This window comes from Stenella coeruleoalba (genome assembly GCF_951394435.1).
Source record: "Stenella coeruleoalba genome assembly, chromosome: 4".
Taxonomy (NCBI): domain Eukaryota; kingdom Metazoa; phylum Chordata; class Mammalia; order Artiodactyla; family Delphinidae; genus Stenella; species Stenella coeruleoalba.
In genome coordinates, this window is record NC_137149.1 from 105,179,686 (window position 1) to 105,206,975 (window position 27,290).

Consider the following 27,290-nt stretch of genomic DNA (forward strand, 5'->3'; position numbering starts at 1 on the left):
GGGTTAGCAGACTGTTTACCAATGGCCCAACAAGCATAATACATCTTGTCGGGATGAAGGTCTGGGTCACCCAACGTTAGGGAAGCAACCTAGACTGCTGATGTGGCGGTGCAAAGCTAGATGTGGAATGCGTGATGGAAGAGGGAGGATGACATTAATCATATATTAATTGTAGCCTCAGCTCCACCAAATGTTTCTCGCTTTCTGCACCATCTCCCACCCCATTTCTCCACTATTATTGTATGGGATACCTGCAGGAACCTGCTTAGTGGATTTGATAGGTGTACAAACATGGATAGGAGAAGGAATGAACACCCATGGAGCAACCCTTGCCTCATGGGAGATGAGACTCCAAAACAAACCCTCTCCTCTCCTACCCCTCATGAAGACAATTTTGAGGTGCATTCCATTCAGCTCTTCAGAAGGTCAGTGGCAGGTTTACGCCCCAGTTGCCCAGAGGATTAGCTCAACAGTGCATCCTTGACTTGACTTTCCCTCCTTCCCTGTTTCATTCTTCCTAGTGCCCTACTCTGTTTTCTTGGGATCCCTTCTTCAAACAGACCCCCTGCCTGCAAGCCCTCGTCTTGGTGTCTGCTTTTTGAGAGAACCATTTCATGGGATTTAGTTTCTTATATTCATTTTACCAGTGAGGATGTGTTTTGCCCAAGATCACATGGTGGAATGCAAGGTCACCTGGTGAATGTCTTGATTGCCCTGTATGTCTTCTTAGTAAGGCAGTATCCTGAAACCTGGTCCCTTCAAGATCCACTTCAGAGGTGAGTGATTCTACTTTTGGAGGACTTCCAAAATGCTGGCCAACATCAAGGCCTCTGTAAAGAGATGGTCCTCAGGGTCAGTGACAGGCTCACAATGGGTCCTTAGTAGAAAAGACAAATCAGTAGGCACTGAGCTTTCAGCCTAGAGATTTGATGTTCTTAGCAATCTGTTCCAATATAATTTGTCAGGATCTTCCCTAAACACTTGTTAAACTGGGCAGTTCAGTTTTTTATTATGTTTCACTCAATAATAATATTGAATTATTCATTTAAAAATAATCTGGTCCCAATCACACCATGTGTTAATATCATTTTTCTACTGAATATCCTTAAACATAGTTTTCAGAATTCCTAGTGCCTTTCCCACTCCTCTTCCAAGATTCTAAGATTTAAGATACCTTTAACAAAAACACTTCATTATTTTCTCCTTAATCGTAAATAGAAGAGGATTTGGAAAGTGAATTCTTGGAGGATGGGGAACCTGTCCATCTTGTTCATAGCAGATACTTAAATGTCTGTTGAATGAATTTACTCTAAGTCTTGGCAGGTTCACCTGCTGAGATTGGTCAATACTGGTAACTCGGCAGATCTGTCTGATAGTTGTCTATCAGTCAGGACCGGCTAGATTATGCTGTAATAACAAACGTTTATTGAATTAAGACACTGAGCTTTGGTGGTTGTTTTTCACTCCCACTACATGTCCTACGTAGTTCAGCAGGGGAGCTCTGTTCATCATTACTCAAGGATCTAGGATGAGAGGTTTGATCTCAACATAGGTTTCTATGATCATCAAGGCAAGAAAAGGGAATATGACAAATTGCACACTGGCTCTTAGAGCCCCACTCAGAAGTGACACATGGCCCTCTGCTCAGATTTCTTCAGCCAAAGCAAGTCTCATAACGACGACTATCTTCCAAATCTATTCTAAACAAAGTGTTACTTAAGTAGTAATGTAGTTTTCACCAGGAAAAAAAAAATGTAGTATGAATTTGAAATTTTTGCCTGACCTTGACTCCCAACTTCACTTTAGAAGAGATATGCTGACCTTAAAGCAGACCCTTAAACTGCACACATTAAAGAGTAAAAAACCAAGACAAAGGTATGCAGTTGCAAAATGGCCATTTATTGCCTACAGGGGAAGGAACGGGAGGGAGAGAAGGGGAAGTACACAGGTGCGAGGAAACAAGCATATATTTAGCCCTATACATCATGTGTGAGCAGTACCCAATCTCCAAAATGGAAAAAAGTATTTTGTCATCTGACATAGTAGTTAAGGTTCTTAAGCACCTCCCTCCTGAGCTGCCACAAGATTTAAAAGGCAGGACTGCTTTGTTTAGTCAATGTTCACATTAATGAAAAAATACTACCACCCAACTGTGTCCTTTTGCACGCATATTTTGTACAGTGTCTATTGTGAAAAACATCTCAGCTGAGCAGTTTGGTCAAGATACAGACCTCATCAACTGTTTAACCGTAATAAATAGAAAAATAAAGCAGCTGGTGATTTTGTCAGAGAGAATGTGTTCCGTAAGAGTAGAACCACTTTCTCCGGGGATGACAGAGTGTTAAATGATTAGGACACCACAGAACCAGGCTATCAAACATTAAACACTAGTAACCCACGATTACATGGCACTTCATTAAATCTTCTGATTAAAAGAGAAGGAAGAAAATCTCAGATTTTAAATTGATTATTAGAACACGTTAACAAATTGATTTAGGGCTTGGCTTTTTCTTAGGACAAAAGCAAAGTAAATACACAACCTAAAACAGTAGAATCTGTCTTGGAATAGCATCAATAGAAACTACCAAGTTTGCAAGGAAACTTACCAAAACTTCTTGCTCAGTTTTAAACTCATGTGCTTTGCTTTCCAACCATGAAATTAGTTACAAAAACACTTTAGAGGCCACAGAATGACTCAAATGTATGCAAAACAATGGAGATTCATTTAATGCCAAGAAATTAAAATAAATGAGCCCTTCCCTATTCAAATGGTAAACTGAGTGGAAGAGTCAGTCATCTCACGGACAATTAGTTGGCACTTGTTTTATGGTTGAAAGAAATCACAATAGAAAAAAATATATAAATTAATCCACGGTGAATTTGACCAACACCCTGGCCCTTTCAGAGAGAAAAGGTACATACACACTCTCCAAAAAACCCCAAACAAAACCCACCTCCCTCCATGCCGCCCCACTCCACTCAGACAACAAAACCCAAAGGTGAAACATTCATCCCTCTCAAAATATACTAAGTACTCCAACGAATCCTACCCTTCAGCTTCTCCTAGATGAAAGAATTGCTTGCATGTGGACAACTGTACGAATGCCCATAGTGCACTTCTCAGTGCTGCTGGTGTTTAAGAAATTTGCCACTCACAACACTGAACAATTCCACACCCAGTGTGCAGCAACACAGCCATCCAAGCCACACCCCCAAAACCTGGCAGAGCACCGCTCAAGAATTTCAAAGGTAAGGAAATATATTTTAAGCAAATTAAGCACAGAGAAAGGACAGTACAGTTTCTGAATAAATACACACCCAGACTACTGCATCACTTACTGCGTCAAGATTTAAACAAGTAGCGGGAAACTAAGCCTGTTCGGTGAGAAGCAAAGCCATTGTTTGACACATCAACGCTGAGCCAATTGTGTGAGTTAACTAATTAAACAAATGTGGTACATATAACCATTGATAACTTGAAAGGAAATAGTCATATATCAGTAATTAGGAACTAACACAAAACTGAAATGAGCAAAAAAGGACCACTTCTGAGAGGGCTACCGTGATTCTTATGCTTTCGAGTTAAAAGTGACAGACATACAAATAGGGAAATTATCTAAATTTGAGGAGACTGTTGTAACAAAAACAACAACTAGTAGGCACCAAACTATGCCTTCTGAAAGTTTCTGGAAGCTGAATACACCCAATGCTACTGTGCCAAAAGACTCATATCACTTGGCATTTGCAAACACTCTTCATGATGTGATTTATTTCTGATGACACAATTTCTCGTGTCAGTACAATGCTACTAAATTTTATACCACTGCCATAGAAAATTAACATTTAATATGCAGAAATGTCCTTATTTCACATGCTTTGAAAGTGAAAATTATTTTACTTAAAATTCCATTACTTCGATGTCATAATGTTTGTTGAATAAAACCTCAACATGCTTGTTTTCCTTTGGTTCCAAGAATAACCAAGTCTAACCAAACAAACTTATGCCAAAAGAAATTACTAACTAGGCTAATAAAGCTTGCTTTTCCTGGTATTTCCCTATTTCTTATAGAACTTGTGATTTAACAGAGAAACTTACACAAGGCATCTGGTTAAAAACAAGAAACATGCACGTTCTCCCTTACCACCTTCCTGAAAAGAACTACCTTTTTCTTTCTGTGGATCTTGTTCAGAACACCCTGCAGTGTAGGTATAAGAACCTTCTTTTTTCTTTTAAGCTTTAAGGTGACACACAATGAAGATGTATCATGTTGTAAAACACAAGATGTTCTTGGCATCCTGTTCTTAAACAGATTACAACTTTGGTAAGTAAATCAGGTTAAGATGAACTAATTTACTTAGGTTTGAATTCAAATTTAGTAATCATGATGCTGTTAAAAAATTACAATCACTCAAAGCAACCATAAGTATAAAGGTTCTCATCTGTCTACAAATTCAAAACTTTAAAGCTCCTAGCTTAGAAAAATATTCTAATTTCCCTAGTTAATTTGTGTACCAATAATTCACAGAGTTCTACAAACAGGATACAGTTCAGAAGGAAAAGGTTAAACAAATCTTCTACACATTAGAAAGGTGTTCTTTTTTTAAGGGGGAGGACAGGTAGAAGAGAAAGACTACCTTACAAATGTGAGAACTCACATTTCTGTGAGTGCTATTTTGAAAATGTGCACTAAAGTCTTTGCTTGCTATGAAACCATTATTCTCAGGGCCTGCCAAATTTATCAGAAACTGATGACGTTTTCTGTGACTGAAGCTACTGATCAGTCAGTGCATTTTACAAAGCTATTAAAATCCCTCAGAAACTTAGAATACAAGACCTTAGAAACAAAGAAGTAAGTACTGGGGACACAGTCAATTTTTATTGCTAGAAAATCTAGCCTTGGATTGGGAATGAAGAACCATATGCCTCTGGTTCCATCGAAGAACACATTTAACCTTTTTTTTTTTTCTTGTGCTTTCTCTATTCTTTGCTATTTGATTTGAAATTATACATGGCACTAGTGATTTTTAGAAACTCTTGGAAATGCAAATACAAACTTAATCTTTCACCCATTTAATGGTATCTACTTAGGAGATACAATTTTAAAATGGAACACCATATGATTGCCCGTGTTCCAGTTTTAATGTGTCACATCCTCAATTCTAATACAACCCACCGTAGAATCAAGTGATATGAGCCTTCAGGATCTTTCAACTTTCTCCCTTGCTTCTCTGTGATTTAATAAGTAACTTTAAAACACCAAATAGGGACAAATAAGAAATGAAGCTTTATATTTCTGCAAACTACGACACTAAAACACAGTGGCTTCTGTAATACATTCACACAGGATGCTTATTAGTAAAATTAAATATTTGCCTATGAATAGCAGAAAAGTAATTTGAAAAGAAAGAGCTTGGAACAAGGCAAATGGGAGGGAGGAAAAGCTGGTCTCAGAACCCATTGTGCCATACCTGACTTTAACATGTGATATTCAAACGAACGTTCACACGCCTTACATCAAAGAAATGAAACAAAAATATTCAGCTACGTTGTACAAAAATTTTTTTACATAAAACATCATAAATCTTGAACAGATTTACTATATTTGAATTCTAAAAAGTTGCCTATAGAATGGTGCTGGGATTCTGTTCTCTGCTTGCTTTTAGGCAGTGCTGTTGCTTAAAAGTTGACACCAGGCACAATATTTTAAAACAAAGTCAACAAGCAAGGAGCAGTACGTGGATTTGAGCCTTTCCCAGATGTCAGTCCTGAGGATGCTGCAAGACTCCCCATCAAAATGTGTAAAGCTATGAGGCGGATACTGATGCCTGAGAGAGTGAGTGACGACATGCACTGTATGACTGCTGTAATGCCAAACAGTGCAGTTTTCCCCTCCTCAAACAGCACGGTTTCAATAAATTTAAAGAACACTCCAGTTCTTAGAAAAATACCAGAAATCATATTTAACAGTTAAAAAAAAACATTATCACAATCTAAAAATGCCCAAATTTTCTCTTATCTTCAGATAAAATATGCAGCAGCCCCATGGCATAAAGCTTATTAACTTATTCTGAGAACCAGAAAGTATATGAGCATAAATATTTTACTTTCACTGAATATATACCATATGTCATTCACCTCTTCCTTTTGGCTTTTCATGCCAAAGGTCCAAATGGCATGTGTTTTTAACAAGACAATACTGAGGAGAGCAGCATTTCTGATCATCTGAATTGGCAGCTCAAAACAGATACCACTCCTTTTACAAAGGGAACAAAGGGTGAAGGGTGTGTGAAATTTGGGCAGTGGGCTGAAGGGAAACCGTGCACATGAAATTTGGGTTACCATGCCCCAAGTGTGTTTGCCACCCAAAACAGAACACAATTACCTACTTTAACAGAGCTACTACCAACATTTACTAAAACCACATTAAAAATACACAGGATAATGAATGGTTTGAAAGAGTGCATTTGGAAGCAGAGAGAACCCAATTACACACCTTCCTGCAACAGAGTGCCTCAATCATACACAAAATAAACTTAAGCTGTTTACAATGTTTCCCAATTTTTTTTATTTTTCCCTCTACATTTAACTATTAAAAAAGTTTTTTTTATTAATAAATGGGCTCCTCTGTGGTTCATATACAATCATAAGTGAACTTTAAATTCCATTTTATACAAACATCTCAAAAAATATTGGGAGTGAAGTATGGTAAGAAATATTGCTCACATTGCTAATTAACATGCGTAGATGAAAGGAGGAAAATGTTTTGTTAGTGCATATACCTCCAGAGCAGAAAACCCACCCAAAACAAAAGATTTAAAATAAAACATACAGTAGCTGATTACAAAAAAAGGTAATGTCCACAAAATTAAGTTTTTCATGCTATTCTACTTTCCAGTACTATGTAATCAATTTGCATGGCTAGATGTTGAATGCTTGAGGTATATAAGAAGGGATACCTGCACACTGAGGAAAATCTGTCATCTTAAGGGTTGTTTCTTTGTTTATTTTGTTTATTCTGATATCTTGACATTTTTAAAAGAATATTTTATTTACATCAAACTTCACTCAACTACAATGACATTCCAATTATAATAGATGACAAACAATGCCTCTATCACTAGGCACTTTTAAAAGGGAGTTTAGGCTTTACAGAACCCTTCTGATGCAATCCCATATATGACATTACATCAACCCACCTCCCTCGTCGCACTAAAATTACCCTTCAGGGGAAATAGCATATTATGTAGCCTGATTAATTTACTATGGAAGAAATTAGTATAAAATGACCACAGGAAATGCATCATTTAAGACTAATAAAACAGCCTAAGATGTCAGGTTTGAAAGAGGAGACAAATTGTATATATTTAAAACTAATTAAATAATTTAAATTTGACCTGTACTTTATATATTAGTGAAACACAAATATAGGCTATTTTCTTTTAAAATTTCATTCACATAATGGAAAGTTTCTTGTTTATTAAAAATATCACATTTTGAGACTAGAAACAGTAAAGTGCATGAAAAGTTTAAAATATAAATTTCAGAAAACTCTTATAGCAGCAAAAAAGCAGAATAAAGAAAAACTTAAAAACACAGACACAACCTTTTCCTGTTACTGTGCCATAATTAACATCAAGTAGCCAACCAATTTCTCCCCCATTAAATGGTATTTCAACCACTGCCTCTTGAGTCACAGATTTTCAACTGGCCCCTCCTGGGCGAAAAAAGGATTCTAACATATCTAAAGAGCATCAACAGTTGGGAATAAACCAGTAGCTTCTTAATTCAACCCTGACAGACAACGGAAACAAAGATTAAAAGCATATAATGGCCATTTGGCAACTAGAGTCAGGAAAAATGATCCAAGGTTTTCAACTACTCCCTGTTCTCTCTCCCAAATCCTTTCCACTGTCACCTCAAAAAGCCAAAACCAACAGCCACTTGACCTACTCTGGGAAACACATGGAATATTTGTAGCTTTCTTCTTCTAAAGCTTTGATCAGGGCCTTTTCATTCGGTAGTTATTTTTTAAACATTTGACCATAACAGCAAAAATGATACAGATCATATAATATCTGTTTTTTCCAGCACAACCAGGCAGAAAAGCGTGGATGGAAACAATAAAAAATACTGGACACTAATTTTGTGGGCATCCTAAATAGACCAAATTCTATTTTCAAGATGTGTGGCAGGAGAAATTACCCGTTGTTTTCCTATAAAGAAACTGAACAGACAGGCTTAGAATTAACACTTCTAGTAAGGTTATAACTAATAGGGGTACAAAATACAGAACGATTCCTCAAAAAACAAAACAAACAAATAAAAAAAACCAACCAGCACTTCCCCAACAAATTGTTGTGTGCTGTTAAATGCTTGATTTTGAAACCATATTGTGCAATCACCTTTCATTTCTCAGTTTTTCTCATTATGGCTAGTTTATGTACAGATCTAGCAAATTTAAGTGCTTTGTTAATGTGCAAATGACTGGGGAGCCAAAAATCAGTTTGTTATCATGGAAAACAGAAATTCAAGGCAGTTTCCTGCAAGGCATGCCATCATTCAGTTTAAAATCTTTTATTTACAGTTTTTAAAAACTGCCTTTCACAAAAATGAAAAATGGTTGGCTCACTTGAAACCATTCAAAAGAAAGTATTTGTTCTGGAAAAACAAATACCCTGTTGTTGGGCCTTGAATTGGTGATTTATCAATTATGAATGCTGACTCCTAATATAATATGAAGAAGGTCCAACTTAAAAACATGTTAAATTAAAAATTTGGAAAGAGAGTGATAATACTTTGGTTCCAGCCCTAGTGCCAAATGATACCAATATGCACAAAATTGTACAAAATCTTATAGCAAACACATAATGAAAGGAACCTGAAGAAGCAGCTTAAGGATGGCCATACTTCACTCCTACATACTTTGATTTACAACTGTACAGGTCCATAGTAACAGATCCCCGTCTTTGCGGGGCAGTACTCCACTACCTCCGATTAGGCAAGTGAACACCATTGACAAGAGGCAGGAGTGGAGGGTGGAGTTCAAGTTGTGTTAACAGTGAGAAGTGGTCTGAAGGGATGTGAGGGTGTGGACACCCAGTGATGTTGTTCTCAACCAGCCATTGAGGATCTAAAGGCCCCAGGACACCAAGCACGTTCATATGAGTCTTGGAATAGAAAATGTAGTCAATCACGCCCTGAAAAGAGATTGGGAGTTGGGAAAAAAAGAAAAATATATGCTTAGATAAAAGAAAAACTTAAGATATATAAAAGAACAATTCATAATTTGTAAAAGCCAAATACCTGAGTAACCTGTGTTTCTGGTACACCTGCTGTCTTCACAATGGGTCAAATAGAGCTCAAATCTTGAATGGGTATTACATGACATAAAGGTGGCTGGACAGGGAAACACAGTGCCCTAGTGGAATCATAAAGCCTTGCACATGTGCAAAAGTGGTAAGCAAACTGAGAAGCTAAGCTCACCAAATCATGTCTAGGCATCTTTAGAACTGGCTTGCTTGGGTCAGTGAAATCTAATTTATCAGTAATAAACAATATGGAAACTGCACTGACTCTGTTACAATAAACAGAAAATCAGAATATTTATACAAACATATACAAAGTTAATGAAAAGTTATGACAAGAATAATTCTTGTAATGATAACTGGTATGATACTCAGTTATTTGTACATCAATCAAACACATCTGAATGAAGCCACTGTAAAGCATCTTTTCAGATTTGCTAATCCTAGTTCAGCTTTCCCAAATTTTATACATATATACAAAATACTGCACACATTTAATCATTCTAATCCGTTCTTAAGTTTAGAATATTCATTTTCACAAATCCTGGTGTACTATAAATTCTGGATTTCTTGCTGCACAACAGTACCTCTGTAAAAAACATTCAGTAAAGACCTATCTATGTATTCAGTTGTATCTCTCAGAGCTAGATGATTCTGTTTATCTGATCAGTAAGTTTCAAAACTAGTGTGCTTTTTTTGCCCCAGGCTATGTATGCAAGAGTGTGAAGTCAGATTTCTTCCTTCCCACATCAAGAGAGCCTGAGCCCAAGTATGAAGAAAGAGTTCCACACCTGGAAATACCTATTCATAAATACTATACACAGGGAGTTCTAGCTAATATTTTTAAATGGTATCACAGTGAAATGGGCTACTTTATTAAAAGAAAAAAAAAAGAATTCAATGAAAAAAATTATACTGTGAAATTTCGGAAACAATTACCTTAGTTTGCTGATTTTGACATGACCAAGACCAAAACAACAAAACAGTTCTTTTGAGGGAGAGGGCCTTATTCAACATTAGATACTATAACCTTACTTTACCACAGATTAAGGAACCTACGTGAATCCAGGGGAGTACTTTCTGCCATTAATGCTCCAAATCCAAATAGTCAAGAAATATTAGCGCAATGTATTTTTATCCCTTCATTTTGGCTAATGCCTAGTTTTGCAGTGACATTTTAGGAAAAGGTTTGACAAGAGTTTCAGTGGTTTTACTTTCTTTTATGAGACCACCCTTTGCTTCAGCAAACACATTTAAAACATTTGTGTTTTAAACAAAACACAAACAAAACATTTTCAGTTAGTTATGTTGAATAAAACCTCTTATATCTTATCACTTTATTATAAAGTAGCATTATGCACATTAGCTACTAGAGTCAGAGAATCCTTTGCAAACATAGGCCCCAATAAAGATGTTAAACATTCCAGAAAGTAAGAACTGGAGATATCACTTGTAACTGTTTTCTTGGTTTGAAACATCCAGAGTAAAAGCTCTTATCAAAATCCTTAGCAAGTTCATGTCTGAACTCGCCCAAGTATTTATACATATATACACCTGGTACACTGTATCATATTCACAAAGAAGGTTATAGACTAACGATTCTTAACCTTTTCTGATTCAAACTGTTTCTTTTTTTAAAAGATCATAAAAAGGTGGGAAAAGTCTTTATATTAGTAAAGTCTATAGGTAAGTCTATAGAAGTGTATATGAGAAAAAAGTAAAAACAATGAAAATAGTTTGAGGTAACGTTATGCTAAATTTTGTTTTGTAAAAGAATGCGAGAAAATTATACACTATAAATTTCACAATGTGTAACAGAAAGATTTACTACTTGACATAATAGGAAAACTGTCCTTCCTCTTTTCATTAAATGGTTCAGACACACCCTTAGATTGGCGCGGGGCAGGAGGGAGGCCAGGTGATGGTGAAAGCAGCGGCAAGTTTGAATTAGGCTGTTTATTCAACTTATCTGATGTTACGAACTGAATGTTTGTGTTCCCCCCAAATTTCTATGTTGAAATCCTAACCCCTAACCTGATGGTATAAGAGGGTGGGGCTTTTGGCAGGTGATTAGGTCATAAAGATGGAACCCTCATGAATGGGATTAGTGCTCTATAAAAAGAGACCCCAGAGAGCTCTCACTCCGCCATGTGAGGATGCAATGAGAAAACAGCTGTCTGCAACCCAGAAGAGGACCCTCATTAGAACGTGACCATGCTGGCACCTGATCTTACACTTCAAGCCTCCAGAACTGTGAGAAATAAATTTCTGTTGTTTTATAAGCCACACAGTTTATGGTATTCTGTTATGGCAACCTAAACTCACTAAGATACCTTGTGTACAAGTAATTCTCCTAACTGCTTACCCTTCAAGTCATTCCAAATCAGTTCTAGATTAAATGACTCTGAGTTCTAAATACCACGTTTCTACATTTCTAATTTATTTGAGAACCAAGTAAGTAAGAAATGCTAAGCCAAGTAAACAAAGTTTAACAGTACTCCATTGATGCAATGGCAGAATACTATACTTCGATCTGTATTTAATGCTAATCACATGACATTTTTACATTTGATGTTACCTATCCCTTTTTACCAACTGCCTTCAATATTGGCACAGCACTAATTACATAAAATGTTTTGTAAGAAATTGAAAAGTTTATTGTCTGCTACTTGGACCAAAAGCTTAATTCTCTCTAGTCAGGTATGCCCTTAGTTTGTTCTCTGATCATTCTTCTTTTCCATCCTATTCCACCCTCCCATCCATCTATCCAGCCAGCCAGCGTTATTTATCCTCCCCATTCATGCCTCTCTCGCACGGATTTACAGTTCTGCCATTTCTCATCCTATCCTACATATGCTAACATCAAACACTCTCTGAACCATGCACTTTTGGTTCTTTAACTGTACTTCTTTAGACAACATAAATGCTTCAATAAGATTCTTTTATTCACTTATTAATACATGTAAGTTCTTTTGAAGGAACATCAACAAAAGATTTGAAAACAACTCAGACGATCGAGGAAGATGGCTTAGATTAATATTCTAAACATTATTTCCCTAATTTTTACTTTGTGGATAAGGTAAAAGTAACCTTTATAAAAGCCTAGTTAAGGTAGAAATGATTTGGTCTTTTTACCTATACACAAACCAAAAGAACAATAAGAGTTGTAGAATTACTGAACACTTATTTTAAGGAACTTTATTTTAGGTTTTCTGGGTTGTGCTGTGCTGGCAGAGCTGTATTATATACCACTGTATAGGATTTAACCTACAGTAATCTGTGTATCATTAAGTCCCGAGGTTTTCCTTTAAGCTTACACAAGAAGCCGTGGTGTGATAGAGTCAGCTAGAACTTGCTTTCTTAGCACTTCATCCCAACTCTGTGTTCAATGGTATGACGTTGGGAGCTTGAAATCTACTACAATGGGAGTGCATGTACCGCAGAAATCAGCAAACACTACAAATTCGGGCTTCTTTTTTTTCTCAGAAAACTGATTATTAAATATTTACCAGCACATTACTGCATATGAGTGATCTGAACAAAATCAATTATCTCTGAATAGTATTTTCTACTCTAACAGCAAAAATACTAAAATTAGATTCAACTTCTAAACAATTCTTTTCCACTTCTTGATTACAAAAACTGACCAATAACATAAGCACACAAATTTCCTTTCTTCCTACTATCTGTTTCTTGGAAAGGGGCTAACAAGCACTGAAAATGGAAAAAGGTTATCGGAGATGTGTAAGAGCCCAATTCATAAATTTCCTTTGGTATTTTATTAAATTCCCCATCTAGGATTCTTACTCCTAACCACTTTCTAACATCTACATTTTTTCAGGATAGTATAAGACTTTAGGATAGATGCCTGAAATGCCAGAAAGTCAAACAAAGGTACAATAGAAGAACTACAGGCAGAGTGATTAGAAAACTGGCAAAGGGAAAGGGACTGATTACAGAAAATCACTACCAATCAATGTTTCAAAAGAACAACTGGTTTTGTACAACTGGCCCTCTAATTTTTTTTTTTCTTATTTTGCAAAAAAAAAAAAAAATCTTTCTTGTCCTTTTACTAAGCTGGAATGGTCTACTGCCTGGGCATTGATTAGTATGACAACATGGATATAAAATAGACCCTAAGCACAACTTTCTCTAACCCATCTCACCAAGAAACCTGGAAAATTTAAAGATAAATAAGATATCAATGGAAAGTACTAAGAAAATTTTGAGGGAATACTCCACAAATTCATTCAAGATGAATGTAGCTATATCAGGTTGCTTATTATTTGGATCCTTACTGAAAGTTAGGGATGGTATGGACAAGTGAAGATTGACTATATTCATAAATATAAAGTGCTTTTGAACAGTGCCTGGCATACACAAAGTAAAGTATTTCGGAATTTTTTTCCATTATCATGGTTATTTGAAATTCGAACAAATAAGGGTTCAAAAAGAATTCTCAAGTCAACAATAACCACCACAAAACCTAAGAAACCTCCTTACGTTACGTGCACACGTAGCCAAGACATTTTGAGAATGTAAAAAATCCTGAAGATTACACTGTTAAGCATAAATAACACATATCTTTCCTGTCACGTGTTTGCATTTGACATAATTTCTGTGCCAACCCAGAGGCTGTCACTTACTTTGAAATCAAAGGTGTAATTGGTGTAAGGCATCAAGTTATTTTCATAGGCGCTCTTCAGTTGGAAGCCATGTGTGATTCTCCCTTCTGAGCTTCCATTCTTTCCGTTGCAGCTGAAGTTCATAAGACACTCATTGTACCTTAGTTCCTTGAAGTCTTTATGGTTGTCAGCTACTCCTCCATTGCTTAAATATTCCACGACACCTAGTAGAATAAAGAAGGAAGAAACACTACCATTTAGCACTTAGACCTTACAGAAGACTTCATGGCCAAGATCTGTTGCCAGGTGCATGCACCAAGTTCAGAGTGGTTTTATTATACTGAATATTTACTTTTACATATGAAACTGCCTTTTTGTGGTTGATGCTAAAAAAATCAAATACCAGCAATTTCATATGGTTCCATCAAACTGAGGTGTATTTGCCTACTCCAGAGCAAAATATCCTGATCACCCAGAAATATCTTCAGTTCTCTTAATGGTTCTTCAAGCTGAAGATGATTCCCAGGGTCTAGGATGGCATTCACCAGGAGGGTCTTGACCCTAAATATTTTTAGAATGTTATTGCAAAGCACTATCTCTTTAGCATTTCAACATTCTATGCAGTCCATCAACAACTTCTGGAATATGTAAAATATAGCATACATAATAAAAAATTTTAAATCATTGACAATAAAAATAGATTTTGCAACTTCAACACTGCAATGTCTAGCTTCAGCTAGGCCACATCATTCTTTGTTTTGAGCTGCAGTGACACTAAACAGTACATTATACGCTGGGGGTATACCACTTGCTCAAAAATATTAGATGTGTCTAAAAAGCTGAAGAGAGCAGAAGCATTCAGAAAAAGCTCACCACTTCCACTGAATAAGTAAACATGAAAAAAGTACCACAACCCTTCTTATGAGGATGATGATTACTAAAGTTTGTCAGTCATCGCTTTCTATTTGTGATCAGGAATGACAGCAACATATATAATGAATAAATGATGAGCACAACATCAGTATTGTGAATAGCTGAAAAGGAGCTATCATTTATCTAGCAGTTACTACATGCCAGGCACTGTTGTAAGAGCCTTACACACTTAAACCTTACAAACAACTCTATGAAGTGGACAAAATGATTATCCCTTTATTTAAAAATGAGGAACTTAGCTATAGATTGCATAGCTCCTAAGTGGCAGAACCAGGATCCAGCCCTGACAGTCTGGCTTGAGTCAACTTGGCATGCTGTGATGCCAAATGATTAACCAAATCAAATGAGATGGGGGAAACCTGTGCTTGAGAGCAATTTACTCTAAAAAAGAAAAGGATTAAAAAAGGAGGACATAGTTAAGGTGTCAATGAGCCTAGGGGCTGAATACAAACATTTGTGAAAGGATGATTTCGACATTTATTTGCTAAGGAGAAAAAGCAAAGGTGTTTTCTAGATTTGAGACTTTTATTAATATTACAGTTGTAGGCATTTGGGTTATGTTATATTTATTCTTGAGTGGTTATTTTAAACAATTTAAAGTAGCTTATTGAAAATATACAAAATTTAGAATATGCCTCAGTAATAGCAAAACTGATACTATAATGTTTTACATTTGAATTTTAATATCTAAGTGCAGAATTGATTTTTTACAAAGATCTAAAATAATTTAAGTTAGGACATAAAGTAGTTAAGTGCAGCTCAAGAAGTAATGTGAAATCCTAGGATAATTTTGATTACTCTTCTGCACCTAATATCAGAATTCAAGCATCATTTAATGAATTCACTTAAAGGTTGCCAACATTATTAAACTAGATAGCTACCTGTGCTGAATATTTTCTGGTTGCTTCTTCAGGTCACCCTTCTCCACTGCATTCTGTGGGGCAGGAGGCTGACCTTTACTTGCATCAACTGCAAACCCCTCCCCGCTCTAGCTTCTAGTTGGATTTGGTCAATGGACAGCAGTGGCGAGAGATCAGAGGACAGTAGCAGAGTGAGGCAGGGATATATATTCCCCTGGCTTGTCAGTTTGCAAGGGATTGATCGCATCCCAATTCAAATCCATCACTCCCATTACATGGCCCTCTCCTCGTAACTATTTTTTCCAAGTTTTGATAACAACTCCCACCACTTTTCCCCCTTAGGTGTACAGGTGGTGAAGGGTCCCTATCTCCCCTAGTAACAGGGTACTGCATCACTCATTGTTTTGTGTCCCTAACCCTGCACACATCTTTGGAAATAGCTTAACTAAATAAACTCTCCTCAATTACTCCATGTCCCATTCCTGGGATTCTTACTGATACACTCTCTAATTTAGAAGAGAAAGTCTCTACTCAAAAGTTAAGAGCTAACTGACCTTTCAACTAGAAGTAAAAACAAAACTGAAAGCGAAGAGGAAATGATGTTATAAATACCTGAATCTGGCAATGAGTTAAGATCTGCACATAGCACCAGCGGGATGGAATTAGGATCTGCAGTTGGGCTGCCAGGCCTACTTGAGGCTTTCTCCAGAATGTTTTTAACCTCTGAGACAAACATCATGGTCTGAATGAGTTTCACATCAGAATACTCTGGGTCCCAATGCATGTGGGCATTTGCCACTATAAGCAGCTGTTTGTCTGCAGCATGAATAGGCTTCATACCTAAATTTAAGCATTAGGGAAACAAAGGTTAAGATTATACTTTATGTATCAAAAAAGCAGTATCTTAAGGTTTTCTCCCCCAAACCCATAACCACTTCTTTATTCTTTTCCATTCATTTATATTTTCCCCTTTATCTCATAAAGTAGTTCTTAGAAGCTAAAGTGCTGAGATTCTGGTAATCCCAACATGGGGGTCGACAAACTGCAGCCCATGGGCTAAGTCTGGCCAACCACCTGTTTTTGTACAACCTGCATGAGCTAAGGCTGGTTTTACATTTTTAAAGATTCTACCAAACATTTTTTAGAAGATTGTGATAGAGGCCATATGTGGCCCTCAGAGCCTAAACTATTAACAACCTGGCCCTTTACAGAAAAAGTTTGCCAACTCCTGCTCTCTACCCAAGTTAGGAACTATACTGTGATGTAACCAACAATTAGTTAGAGTACCTTGATTTGCTGAGCTTAGTGTGAACAAGCAGCTTAAATATCTCTGTCATTTAAACATCACAATAACCTAGTGAGGTAGGTTTTCAGTTACTTGAATCACCTAAACCTTAATTTAAGTTCTTCCTACTGCCCAGTACGTATTCACCTTGCATTTCCTGAGCACACCAGTGACAGGGTCAGCAGTAAGAGGCAGTAACATTATATTAACCTATACAAAATAAAGTAAGGCAGTGAATTTGCTATGAATCTGCTACCAAAACAAATTCATACCACACACCCAAAAGAAGTAATTTAAAAATTGAGAATTAGGGAGTAGTGTGCTCTCAAAGTCTGGACATGGGTTTCAGACTTGGCTTTATTACTAATTGCTAACCTTTATTTCTAATCACTTAGCCATTCTGGTGTTCAGTTGAATACCTCATTTGGACAATGAGGTATTCAACTATAAAATCTCTAAGGTTATTTTTTCCCCTAAAATACTGTTTTATAATTCTGTCAAAATAAATATTAACATGGTGGATGAGGATAACACATTAAAAAACTTGCCCTTTCAAAGAGGCCATAAGCACCTCTGAAGGGGCAAACTGTGAAAACTGTGTACTGACAGAGAAAAAAAGCGTCCATAAAGTTTTTAAGGCTCAAAACTCAATATGCATGGTACGATGCCATTTAAATAAAACTATACACATACACGTTAGTAATGTGTAAAGAATGACTAAGAGTTACCCCGAGAGGGTATGAATAAGATGAAAGGACTCTCACGTTTTACTCTATATACTTTTGTACTGCTGGAATATTAGATACATACAAAACTATTTTTTCTATAGAATTTCTATAAGTATCTCTTAACATTTTCTATTAAAAATATAAACTCTGCAGAAAGACCTGATTTTCTTAGCCTACTATTTTGGTAAAGTTTCCGTCTTACCAAGCTATAATTATCTTTAATGTTGAGTAAACAAATAACTGAAGTATCTTTCATATGTGACAGAAATGGTCATTTTTAAAGCAATCTGATAGTTCTCTAAGCTCTCTTCTTTCCCTAGGAGTTTTACAGTGTCACTTTTGGCTGTAGATTAAATGTTCACTACACTAAATATTAAAAACTTGCCCCTTCAAAAAGGCCATAAGCACCTTCTATAATATTAAATTACTCTTCCAGGAGTATAAGAGAGAGGTATTTCAGAATGTGAAAGTTTTAACTATATAATTTGTAATTACTCTTCTGCAAATTAAAAGGAGAGTAAAACTAAAAGAAATTCAATGTTCGCATTACCAGAAAAAAAGTACCAAACTTTTGAGAAGAATGAGACTGGAAAGGACATAAAAGTCAGTAAAAATGGAGAGGCTACAAAAGAAGACGGAATTTAAAATCTCACATCAAAGACTGATTGTCTTTGATGATGGATAACCTGAAGAACAGTGAGAAAAGGAGGTTTGACAGATATGCATGGTCTGAATAATTCTATCAGTACTTAAGGCAAAAATCTTTTCTTCTACAGGTAGAAAAAAAATCATGGACATATATACACTACCAAATGTAAGGTAGATAGCTAGTGGGAAGCAGCCGCATAGCACAGGGATATTAGCTCCGTGCTTTGTGACCGCCTGGAGGGGTGGGATAGGGAGGGTGGGAGGGAGGGAGACGCAAGAGGGAAGAGATATGGGAACATATGTATATGTATAACTGATTCACTTTGTTATAAAGCAGAAACTAACACACCATTGTAAAGCAATTATACCCCAATAAAGATGTAAAAAAAAAAAAGCCCTGATGTGGTCTTGACACCTTCTCCTTGCTCTTACCTAAAATATAGTTAAGTAAACAATGAAATACTGAAAGGCAGGCAGTAGAGAGGGGGAAAAAAAGGTCTGGATATGCAAAGTACATAATGAGTTTCTTACTTTGAAGGAAGGTATAAATATCTAAAGTGGAAAACAAAAGTACCAGGTAGATAAAAGATGCCGCTCTTACCCTGACAATGACTGAGATATAACAAAGAAATTAGAGAAACTGTGCCAAGTACTTAACCTTAAAGACAAAAGATTTCAGTCAAGAAGCTAAAAATATGGCTGAAAGGAGAACCAAATCATCATAATTTCCAAATTCAGCTTAAAACTATTCTTATTTCGAATAACCTTCTGGAATTAATGGCATAGTAAAGACTTTTCTTTTTACAGATTACCTGGCAAGTAATATTCCAAGATATAGATGACGTTTTACACAATTAGTGCTATTTTCCAGCCTGTTTCCCTTAACTTTCCTCAAAAGACAAGAAAATAACTACGCAATAAATATCAACAAGACTCACTGCACTTCAGATGGTGTTTATTTTTTGTAAGAATATTTTAAACTGCACTCACCTGCTCCAAATAGTTCTTTGTGGACCTCTAATACCACAGCGACACCAATATTATCTTTTGTCATCACTCTGTTCAGCATAGCTTCGGATCCATCTGAATTAGCCATTGCCACTTGGTTAAATTCCACTGTATGCTTCTGCACCAATGTAAATCTAAAAGGTACAATGCATTAGTATTATGTTATTAGATAATTGGACTATCATGCTAAAAGCCATTAAATGAAGGGAGCACAAGATATAGATGCTACTCATTGTCTCCCTAGTCACTTTCTAGCTGCAAGAGGCCTTGTGATATAGTTCTGGCCAATGAGAGGAAAAAGGTCTGATTACTGTAGAAACTTTCTTGGAAGTGCCACCTAGCAAAGATGGTGTGTGTGCATGTATGTGTATGTGTGTATTCCTTTACCCTTTTATATCTCTGCCCCTGTGGTGAGAAACAGGAGGGTAAAAGACAGCCCACTCTGAATGGAGAAGCAGCTGAACCAGTTCTGGACTGCCATTTTTGGATTTCTTGTGTGAGAAAATTACTCTCCTCCTACTTCTTTAAGCTACTGCTGGGATTTTCTGGTATTCAAAGGTGAACACAACCTTAACTAAGTCAGCAGATCAATAAGAAAGAACAGCAAGAGGGAGGGGTTATAGGGATATATGTGTACGTGTAGCTGATTCACTTTGTTATACAGAAGAAACTAACACAACAATGTAAAGCAATTATACTTCAATAAAGATGTTAAAAAAAATAAGAATAAAATCTACCTACCCTGTTTGCAGTTTTATTCTCACCACATCAAGAAATCTGTCAAGAAAATGCAGGGACACACCCTTATCTCGGCTAAGTCGAAGCCGATTTTTCCATCTGGCTTTTACTAGAAAGCTGGAATTAGGTGAATGTAAGTGAACAGAAAGAAAGATTCTATAAGATGAGGAATGGCTCTCGCTGTGATTACAGCTTCTGCATCTGCACTAATATTTCCTTTCCTTAGTGCCAAAGTAGGTATTGTAGGATTTAATAGAATTGAGTCTAGCACTGTCATTTAATAGCAGTATGACTTTGGTCAAGCCATTTAACCTCTGTCAGCCTAGTTTTATTAAGTTTGTGGAGTATTTATAAACAACCAAAACCTACTAAATATACTGTCCACGTTTCACTAGGTTTTAAGTGGAGAAAAGACATCTTTGCTCTTATAAAAGGTCCCCACCCCATCTTCCTCCTAGCTTTGAAAGAGAAGCCTGCACACATTCCTTCAAAAATACTAACATCTTACTGTGTTGCAGGGCACTGCTAGACGAAATAATACTCCTCTCCTTGCTCCAATTCTGAATGTCTCAGATGCTCTGAGAAGAATAAAAGGTCGGGTCAGGTGCCTACTCCTACGCCAGAGTGATTAAAGGGAGTGTAGTTTGCACCCTCTACCTTAAAGAGGAGATATTTAAACTGAAACATGAAGGATGAGGAACTACCAAGGTGAAGAATGGAATCAAGAGCATTCCAGACAGAGGAAGAAGTGAGAGGTCCTGGATCAGCAAACAACTTTGTATGTTTATAGGTTAGAAAGGAATGGAAGGGTAGAAATGGTGTTGGAGATTAAGAGGAAGAAGACTGACTGAACAGGTTCTAAGCAGGGAAATGTTATTATTTGATTTATATTTTTTAAGATCACTGCAGCTGCATTGTAGAGAATGAATTACAGGAGCCACAGTTCAGGAATTATGAGAACAATTAGAAAGTTTCTGAGGTTGTTTGGATGACAGATGATGGTGGCTTAGGCTAAGGCAAGAGAAATAAAGAGAAGTAGGCAGATTCAAACTAAGTTCTACAGACAGAATTGATCATCCTCCATATCAGACTTTTAAAAATGTCTTTAAGCAATGGAATACCTTTTTCAAACAATTTCTGGTAAGATTCTTATACATAAAACAGATAAAGGCAGTATTAGGTTTAAATAAATCAATCACTGAAGATGATGAATCTGTTTTGATGATTATAAAAATTTGAAATCAGAGGGTATAGATGATAATTATAGTCGTATCAGTCTCAGTACCCAGTTTATTTCTCTATTCTGTTTTGGTTACACAGCATTAATAATAAAAATCCTGATTCACACAGACACACAGATATAAGTGGTAAATAACTGACTTTGAACTCAGAAAAAGAAAGCAGGCAAAAACTCAATTCAGAGGTCTGCAACAAGTCAACTAAGCAGCATATCAGGAACATGTTATCAATTTCCAAAGTGTTAAAATCTGATATTTGAAACATCTGAGTGAACATGTTATTTTTAAATTACAGTTTAATTATTTGTATTTAATTTTTGAAATATCTTGTAAATATTAACTCTTAAGGCTTATTTATAGGAACCTAGGGTTCTGTAGGAAAGTTTGAAAATCCTATTTAAGTTATATTTTTAATATTGGAATATTTTTCTTCTACCAAAGTCAGGCTATTATTTGGTAGGGGTTCTAATAATTAGATATTCTCCCCCCCACATCTAATATCTAATTATTAGAACTAATATATCTAATTATTAGAATTGTCTAATTATTAGAACTGCCTTCCCTAACTAAAATGTTTCCCTGTATCTTTCTTCCATCAAAACTAGATCTATATCATTTCTTTACAGGAATATGGAATTTCTTTTCCATTTGACACTACTTTAAATATCATCCCCAAGTCTTCTCAAGAAAAGAAATTATCAATTCTTTATATGATATATGGTGTAAAACAGTTGCTCATTTGAAAAACTCAAGTTCACCCAAAGGTGCAGTACCTAGAGCTGGGCAAAAATGAACTACTGCCTTCCTCATTTTGGACTGTATTTTTGTTAATAAAGACTGAAATTGCACTTGGGGACAGCCATGCTATTTATAAGCCAAATAAGTACTAATATATATCTAAAACTTTCTGGTTCTTTTAGCTCTTAAACCAGGTCTCTTCAGTTCTGCATTTATAGATGCTTAAAAACAAACAAGTGAAAAAATGATTTTAGTAAGTTACTACAGAGATTTGGGGATGAGTTAAAAATATAAAGAAAATTTCAAGTCACTTGCAATCTAACACCCCCATCAACAAGTCAATATATTTCCCCAGATTTTTCTCCATGCACATGCACACAAACATTTTTTATACAATTAGAATAATACTCTAGGTCTATATTAATGAACATTCTACCATGGATGTTTCCCTATAAAATACTATATGTTTCAAAAATCAATTTTTATGATTGCATTATAGTCCACTATACAGATTCACCATAATTGAACTATTCTGTGTTGCACATTTACTTCTGATATGAGCTATTATAACTAATGCCGTTAGTTATAGTAATTAACATTTAGTTTAGTAATGAACTTTTTTGCATATAAATATTCTTCTGTGCTCTCAAATAATTTTACCTCTTCCTCTTTCCTTTCCTTTAATAATCTAAGAGTAGCAGACTTTATTTCTGTTGAGTATCATTTCATGAGCTTCTGCCCGTTAGTTCACCCATTCAGATATTAAGGGTACTTGGAAACTACATTCTGTTTTTCCAAAAGATTAAATATCCCTGCCAGCTTTTCAGTTTTTATAAATCTTATATGTATATATATGTCTTCTCTTAAATAATCAAAATTCTCAATAGGACAGTACAAATAATAATAATAAAAAGAATAAGGGGTCCGTTATTGAGGATCCACTTTGTATCAAGACCTGTGATAGGTACTTCATACATATTAGTCCTAAAATTTGTTAAAACTTTGCAAAGGGGTGGACATGAAGAGATGCTGCCCAGATTCCTCATCAATCCTTCAGGAATTGCTCCAGTTGCAGAGAGCTGCCTCACCAAGGTCAAGTACTTCTGGGAGTGGCACATATCCAATTACAGATCAAAAGCAAAAGATAAAGGTCTGGGGATTTTGGTTCCTCCTGGGTTAACTCTCACAGGCCATTTCAGCTCTAAAGCTACAGGGTGGGGTCAGCTGAGGCTGTCCCAGTCTGCAACACAGCTCTACTCTCTATGCTAATTTCTGCTTTTTCCCCTTCCTTTCCACAGCTGTTGATCCTTAATAAACTCCTAAACACCAAAGTAACTTGGAGTCTTCTTTCTGGAGCACTCAAATTGCAATAGACAGTATTACTATTACCATTACGAAGATGAAGAAAACTGAGGCTTGCCAATTTTTTGAAAAATGAAGTGGTTTATTTGTCCCCAATATATTAGGACTTTTCCTATACACCAATATTAATGCCATCTATTGGGTTGGCCACAAAGTCCGTTCGAGTTTTTCTGTAACATTTTATGGAAAAAACCCGAACGAACTTTGTGACCAACACAATACTCCTCTAATCACACTTTGGCAAGATATTTTAATACTATGGGGACATGGGATATAATTATATTGATATGGAAACCTAACTAGTTAAGGCACTTTAGTGACTCTCTTGGCTTACCAATCTCTTCTTGGTTTGCCAATCTCCTCCTTACCTGGTCTTAGTCTTTCCACTTTGAAAATAATTCTCCTCAACAGAGACCATGAAAGCAAAATAGAAGTTGCACACCTCTGGTTTTTTCTTGATCGTCAATTAGTGATGGCACAAGCCACATAGGTATACCCCTTTACAGTGCACACGTTATTTAAAATATCCTCCTCGTTGCCTTAACACTTTCACCCAATTTTCCCTTTTTCTTAATTTTCATGGCAAAGAACATAGGTTCATAAACTCTTTTTCTTCAACACATACTTGGTTATTGACTTTTTTAATCAAAAACAACAACAACAAAAAAACCCAAAACAAAAAACACTCTTTTAAAACGAATCCTGAACAATTACCCTGTTCATTAGATGCCTCCAACCACCCCTCCAACTTTCTTCCTCATTGTTAGTATAATTTATAATTGTATTGCCCTAGTTTTGACTTTTGAAACTTCCCAATCTTCTTGAGGTATCTGCTTTATAATGTCTTTGGTTTCAAAAAGTTCAGAAAAATAAAACCAGTTTTCCTAAATAGAGCACATGTCATTATAACTTACACCTCCCTCCTTGGGGCTTAGAGATTCTAAAAGGGTCAGAGTTATACGCTCAATTTTATTATTTCAGCTTCACCAGTAGTTGAAGAACCAAAGAGATAGTTGAGAACTAAGGAAAAGAAAATTCCTTCTTTCCAGTGAGAATTAAATAAGAGCACAGATATACTCCTTGAACCATAAGAAATTTTCAGGGACTCTGCCTTTAGAAAATGAGATTTCTAGCACCAGTATAGGGAGTTATAATCTCCTATAACTTATCTTGTATTTATTTTATTCTATATTTATAATACATTTATAAAACAGTAAGAAATAGTTATCCATATTCTATCCATACTACTTTAGAACAATACTACTTCTTACTTTCTCCCCTCCTACCTACAACCAAATAACCTTCACTCTGCTTCTACTTTCTGTTAACTACGACCCTTTCTGATCACGTTAAACTCACTCTTAAACCTAAACCAAATAGAAGTTTTTATTGTATATTCAGCATAAGATGCTATAAAATGTGTTCTTAGGTCCTTTCAAGTAATCATGGGAGCGCCAGAAAACAATCTGCTAGAAAAGGTAAGCTTAGAGAGTGAGATAAATAGGGAAGAAAAGAGGATATTCACCATCCTACCTATATTTGTACAACTCTTTTAACTACTAAAAGCATTTTCACATTCTTGATCATTTTAGCCCCATAAGAAACCTCTGAAGTTAGGCAGAACAGTTATTATTATCCATACTGGAAAGGTAAAGGAAACTGGCATAAAGCAATAATTTTATGTTTCAGATTAAATTAATGGGAAAGCTAACACTGGAAACCAGAAACCACAATCTCAGATTTTAAAATTCTAAACACAACCACCACCTATGACAGAAAAAATTAGTAACTGAGAAACTAGTAAGACAGGATTATCACAATAGGTCATTTTGGGACAACACTATAACCTCTGAATGACCTCTTCTCAACCACAAAACCACCTGTCATAATATAGAAGGAGAAACAAGGACTTGGCCTTACCTGGTACCTCTGAGACAGACAGCAGAGGCAATACAGTAAGGACTAAGCACCATGACAACCTAGTTCCCAGTCCTATTGGAAGAGACTGCCTCTTCACAGTGTAATGGTCCCACTGTTCTAAAACTGCTGTTTTCATCTTTCCCTTTCTCACTGATTTGAAACAAAGCATGATCAGATCAGAAATGCTAACCTCAGGAAAAGCAAGTAAGTCTAGATCTGGTTTCAGCTCCATTTTTCAACATTTTGGATTTCTTCAAATTGCGTATCGGGCTCCAAGACTCCATTTCTACTAACTGTTTAGTCTATAGGATAAAACATGGAAAGAGAAACTTTCTGACTCTAAAAAACTTATCTATAATAACAGTCTCTTCTTACACACACACACAAAATACAGACTTATATGTATATGTCTCTTTTATAAAATATTTTGCACTGAAGAAAACACTTATTAAGATAAAGGACAAAGAAAAGGTGATTTCTGGCATCTTATCAACCCAAATTTCTATTTTCTTGTATCTTTATGCACCTAATTACCCAAAAAATGATGTTCATAATGATCAAAAGGTGCTACCAAATCTTGAAGTGCCTTCTGAATCCCCAAAGATTAAACTAGAATGTATACAATATAAAGTATAATGTATACAATATAAAATATAGGGGTTGGGCTTCCCTGGTGGCGCAGTGGTTGACAGTCCGCCTGCCGATGCAGGGGACATGGGTTCGTGCCCCGCTCCGGGAAGATCCCACATGCCGCGGAGCGGCTGGGCCCGTGAGCCATGGCCGCTGAGCCTGTGCGTCTGGAGCCTGTGCTCCGCAACGGGAGAGGCCACAACAGTGAGAGGCCCGCATACAGCAAAAACAAAAACAAAAAAACAATATAAAATATAATGTATTCTAATTCTCTGAATAATGGTCTGTGTCCCAGCCATTACTAAGCAATATACTATCCTTCCATCATGATGGATAAGAGATTTTTATTATAATATTTTGCTAAAAATAGTGATTATTATAGTTTCCATTTATTGTTACCCATTCTGTACCACTGTTTTCCATGAAGGGAAAAAAATTTCATCAATGAAGATGAGAAATTATCTGATACTCTGGTTTTAGAAGATTAAGACCTTGAGAATGAGTACAGAGAATTGAAGCACTCTTCTACAGCTATCTTTTAACTGTTAGTCTTGTAAATCATATAAATTCTCTTACAAGGTAATACACAAATATGCACAAATGAGAAAATAAGCCCAGAAAGGGTAAGTGACTCATTCAAGATTATACAGCTACGTAAGCAGGAAAACCACCTGGCTTCCAAACAGTCTTTTCTTTGCACTGCATCATTTCTCCAATCTGAAGAAGGAGTAGAAGAAATGCAGCATAGTATACTTTGTGTTAAATTCCAAATAGTTTGGCATTGGACATATAACATGACATCAGCAAGTTAACTGGCACTGTTCAAAACAAGTGGAATTTAACAACATATCACACTCAAGGTCTTCATCTGTTGCTGGATCCATGTTACTATTTAGGCAAAAAGTTGAAGAAGGAAAGAAATGCTAATGATGCATTGAAGTATTTCCTATGTATTTATCTCTTAAATAATTTACAGCATTTTTAATAATTCAAGTATCAGTTTTCAAATACTTGGTTGTTTAAAGTTTCCTAGACAACTGTTAGTTCAAAATCTTAATTACCTCTAGTAAATTATCAAGGCATTTTAGATTTTCCTCTCAAAACTGTAAAGGGAATGAAAAAAAATTTATGTATTATATCATCTTTCAGAAAGAAACAATGGCAAATGGAAAAACAGATTGATCTTACATGTCTCAATGTTATCGGTAATTCTTTTTTTAATTGTTTCAAGGAAATTTGTGCGTGAATACTGGTAACAAATATCAAATTCA

General features: G+C 36.0%; 1 protein-coding gene across 7 annotated transcripts in view; it reads right to left on the bottom strand.

The window, feature by feature from the left end:
- Positions 1-202: 202 nt before the first annotated feature.
- The window catches only part of CNOT6L (CCR4-NOT transcription complex subunit 6 like), a 120,899-nt gene continuing 93,811 nt past the window's right edge, over positions 203-27,290 (bottom strand). For 6 of the 7 annotated variants that reach the window (XM_079919782.1, XM_079919778.1, XM_079919777.1 and 3 more), the window contains exons 9-12: positions 19,376-19,527; positions 16,337-16,564; positions 13,953-14,155; positions 1,638-9,198 (exon numbers count right to left, since the gene is read on the bottom strand). In XM_079919782.1, coding sequence (XP_079775908.1) covers positions 8,986-9,198; positions 13,953-14,155; positions 16,337-16,564; positions 19,376-19,527 — 796 coding nt within the window. In that variant the 3' untranslated portion in view covers positions 1,638-8,985. Of the gene's footprint in view, positions 831-1,637; positions 9,199-13,952; positions 14,156-16,336; positions 16,565-19,375; positions 19,528-27,290 lie in introns of those variants that run through there. The other variant, XM_079919783.1, reaches the window with a different exon arrangement.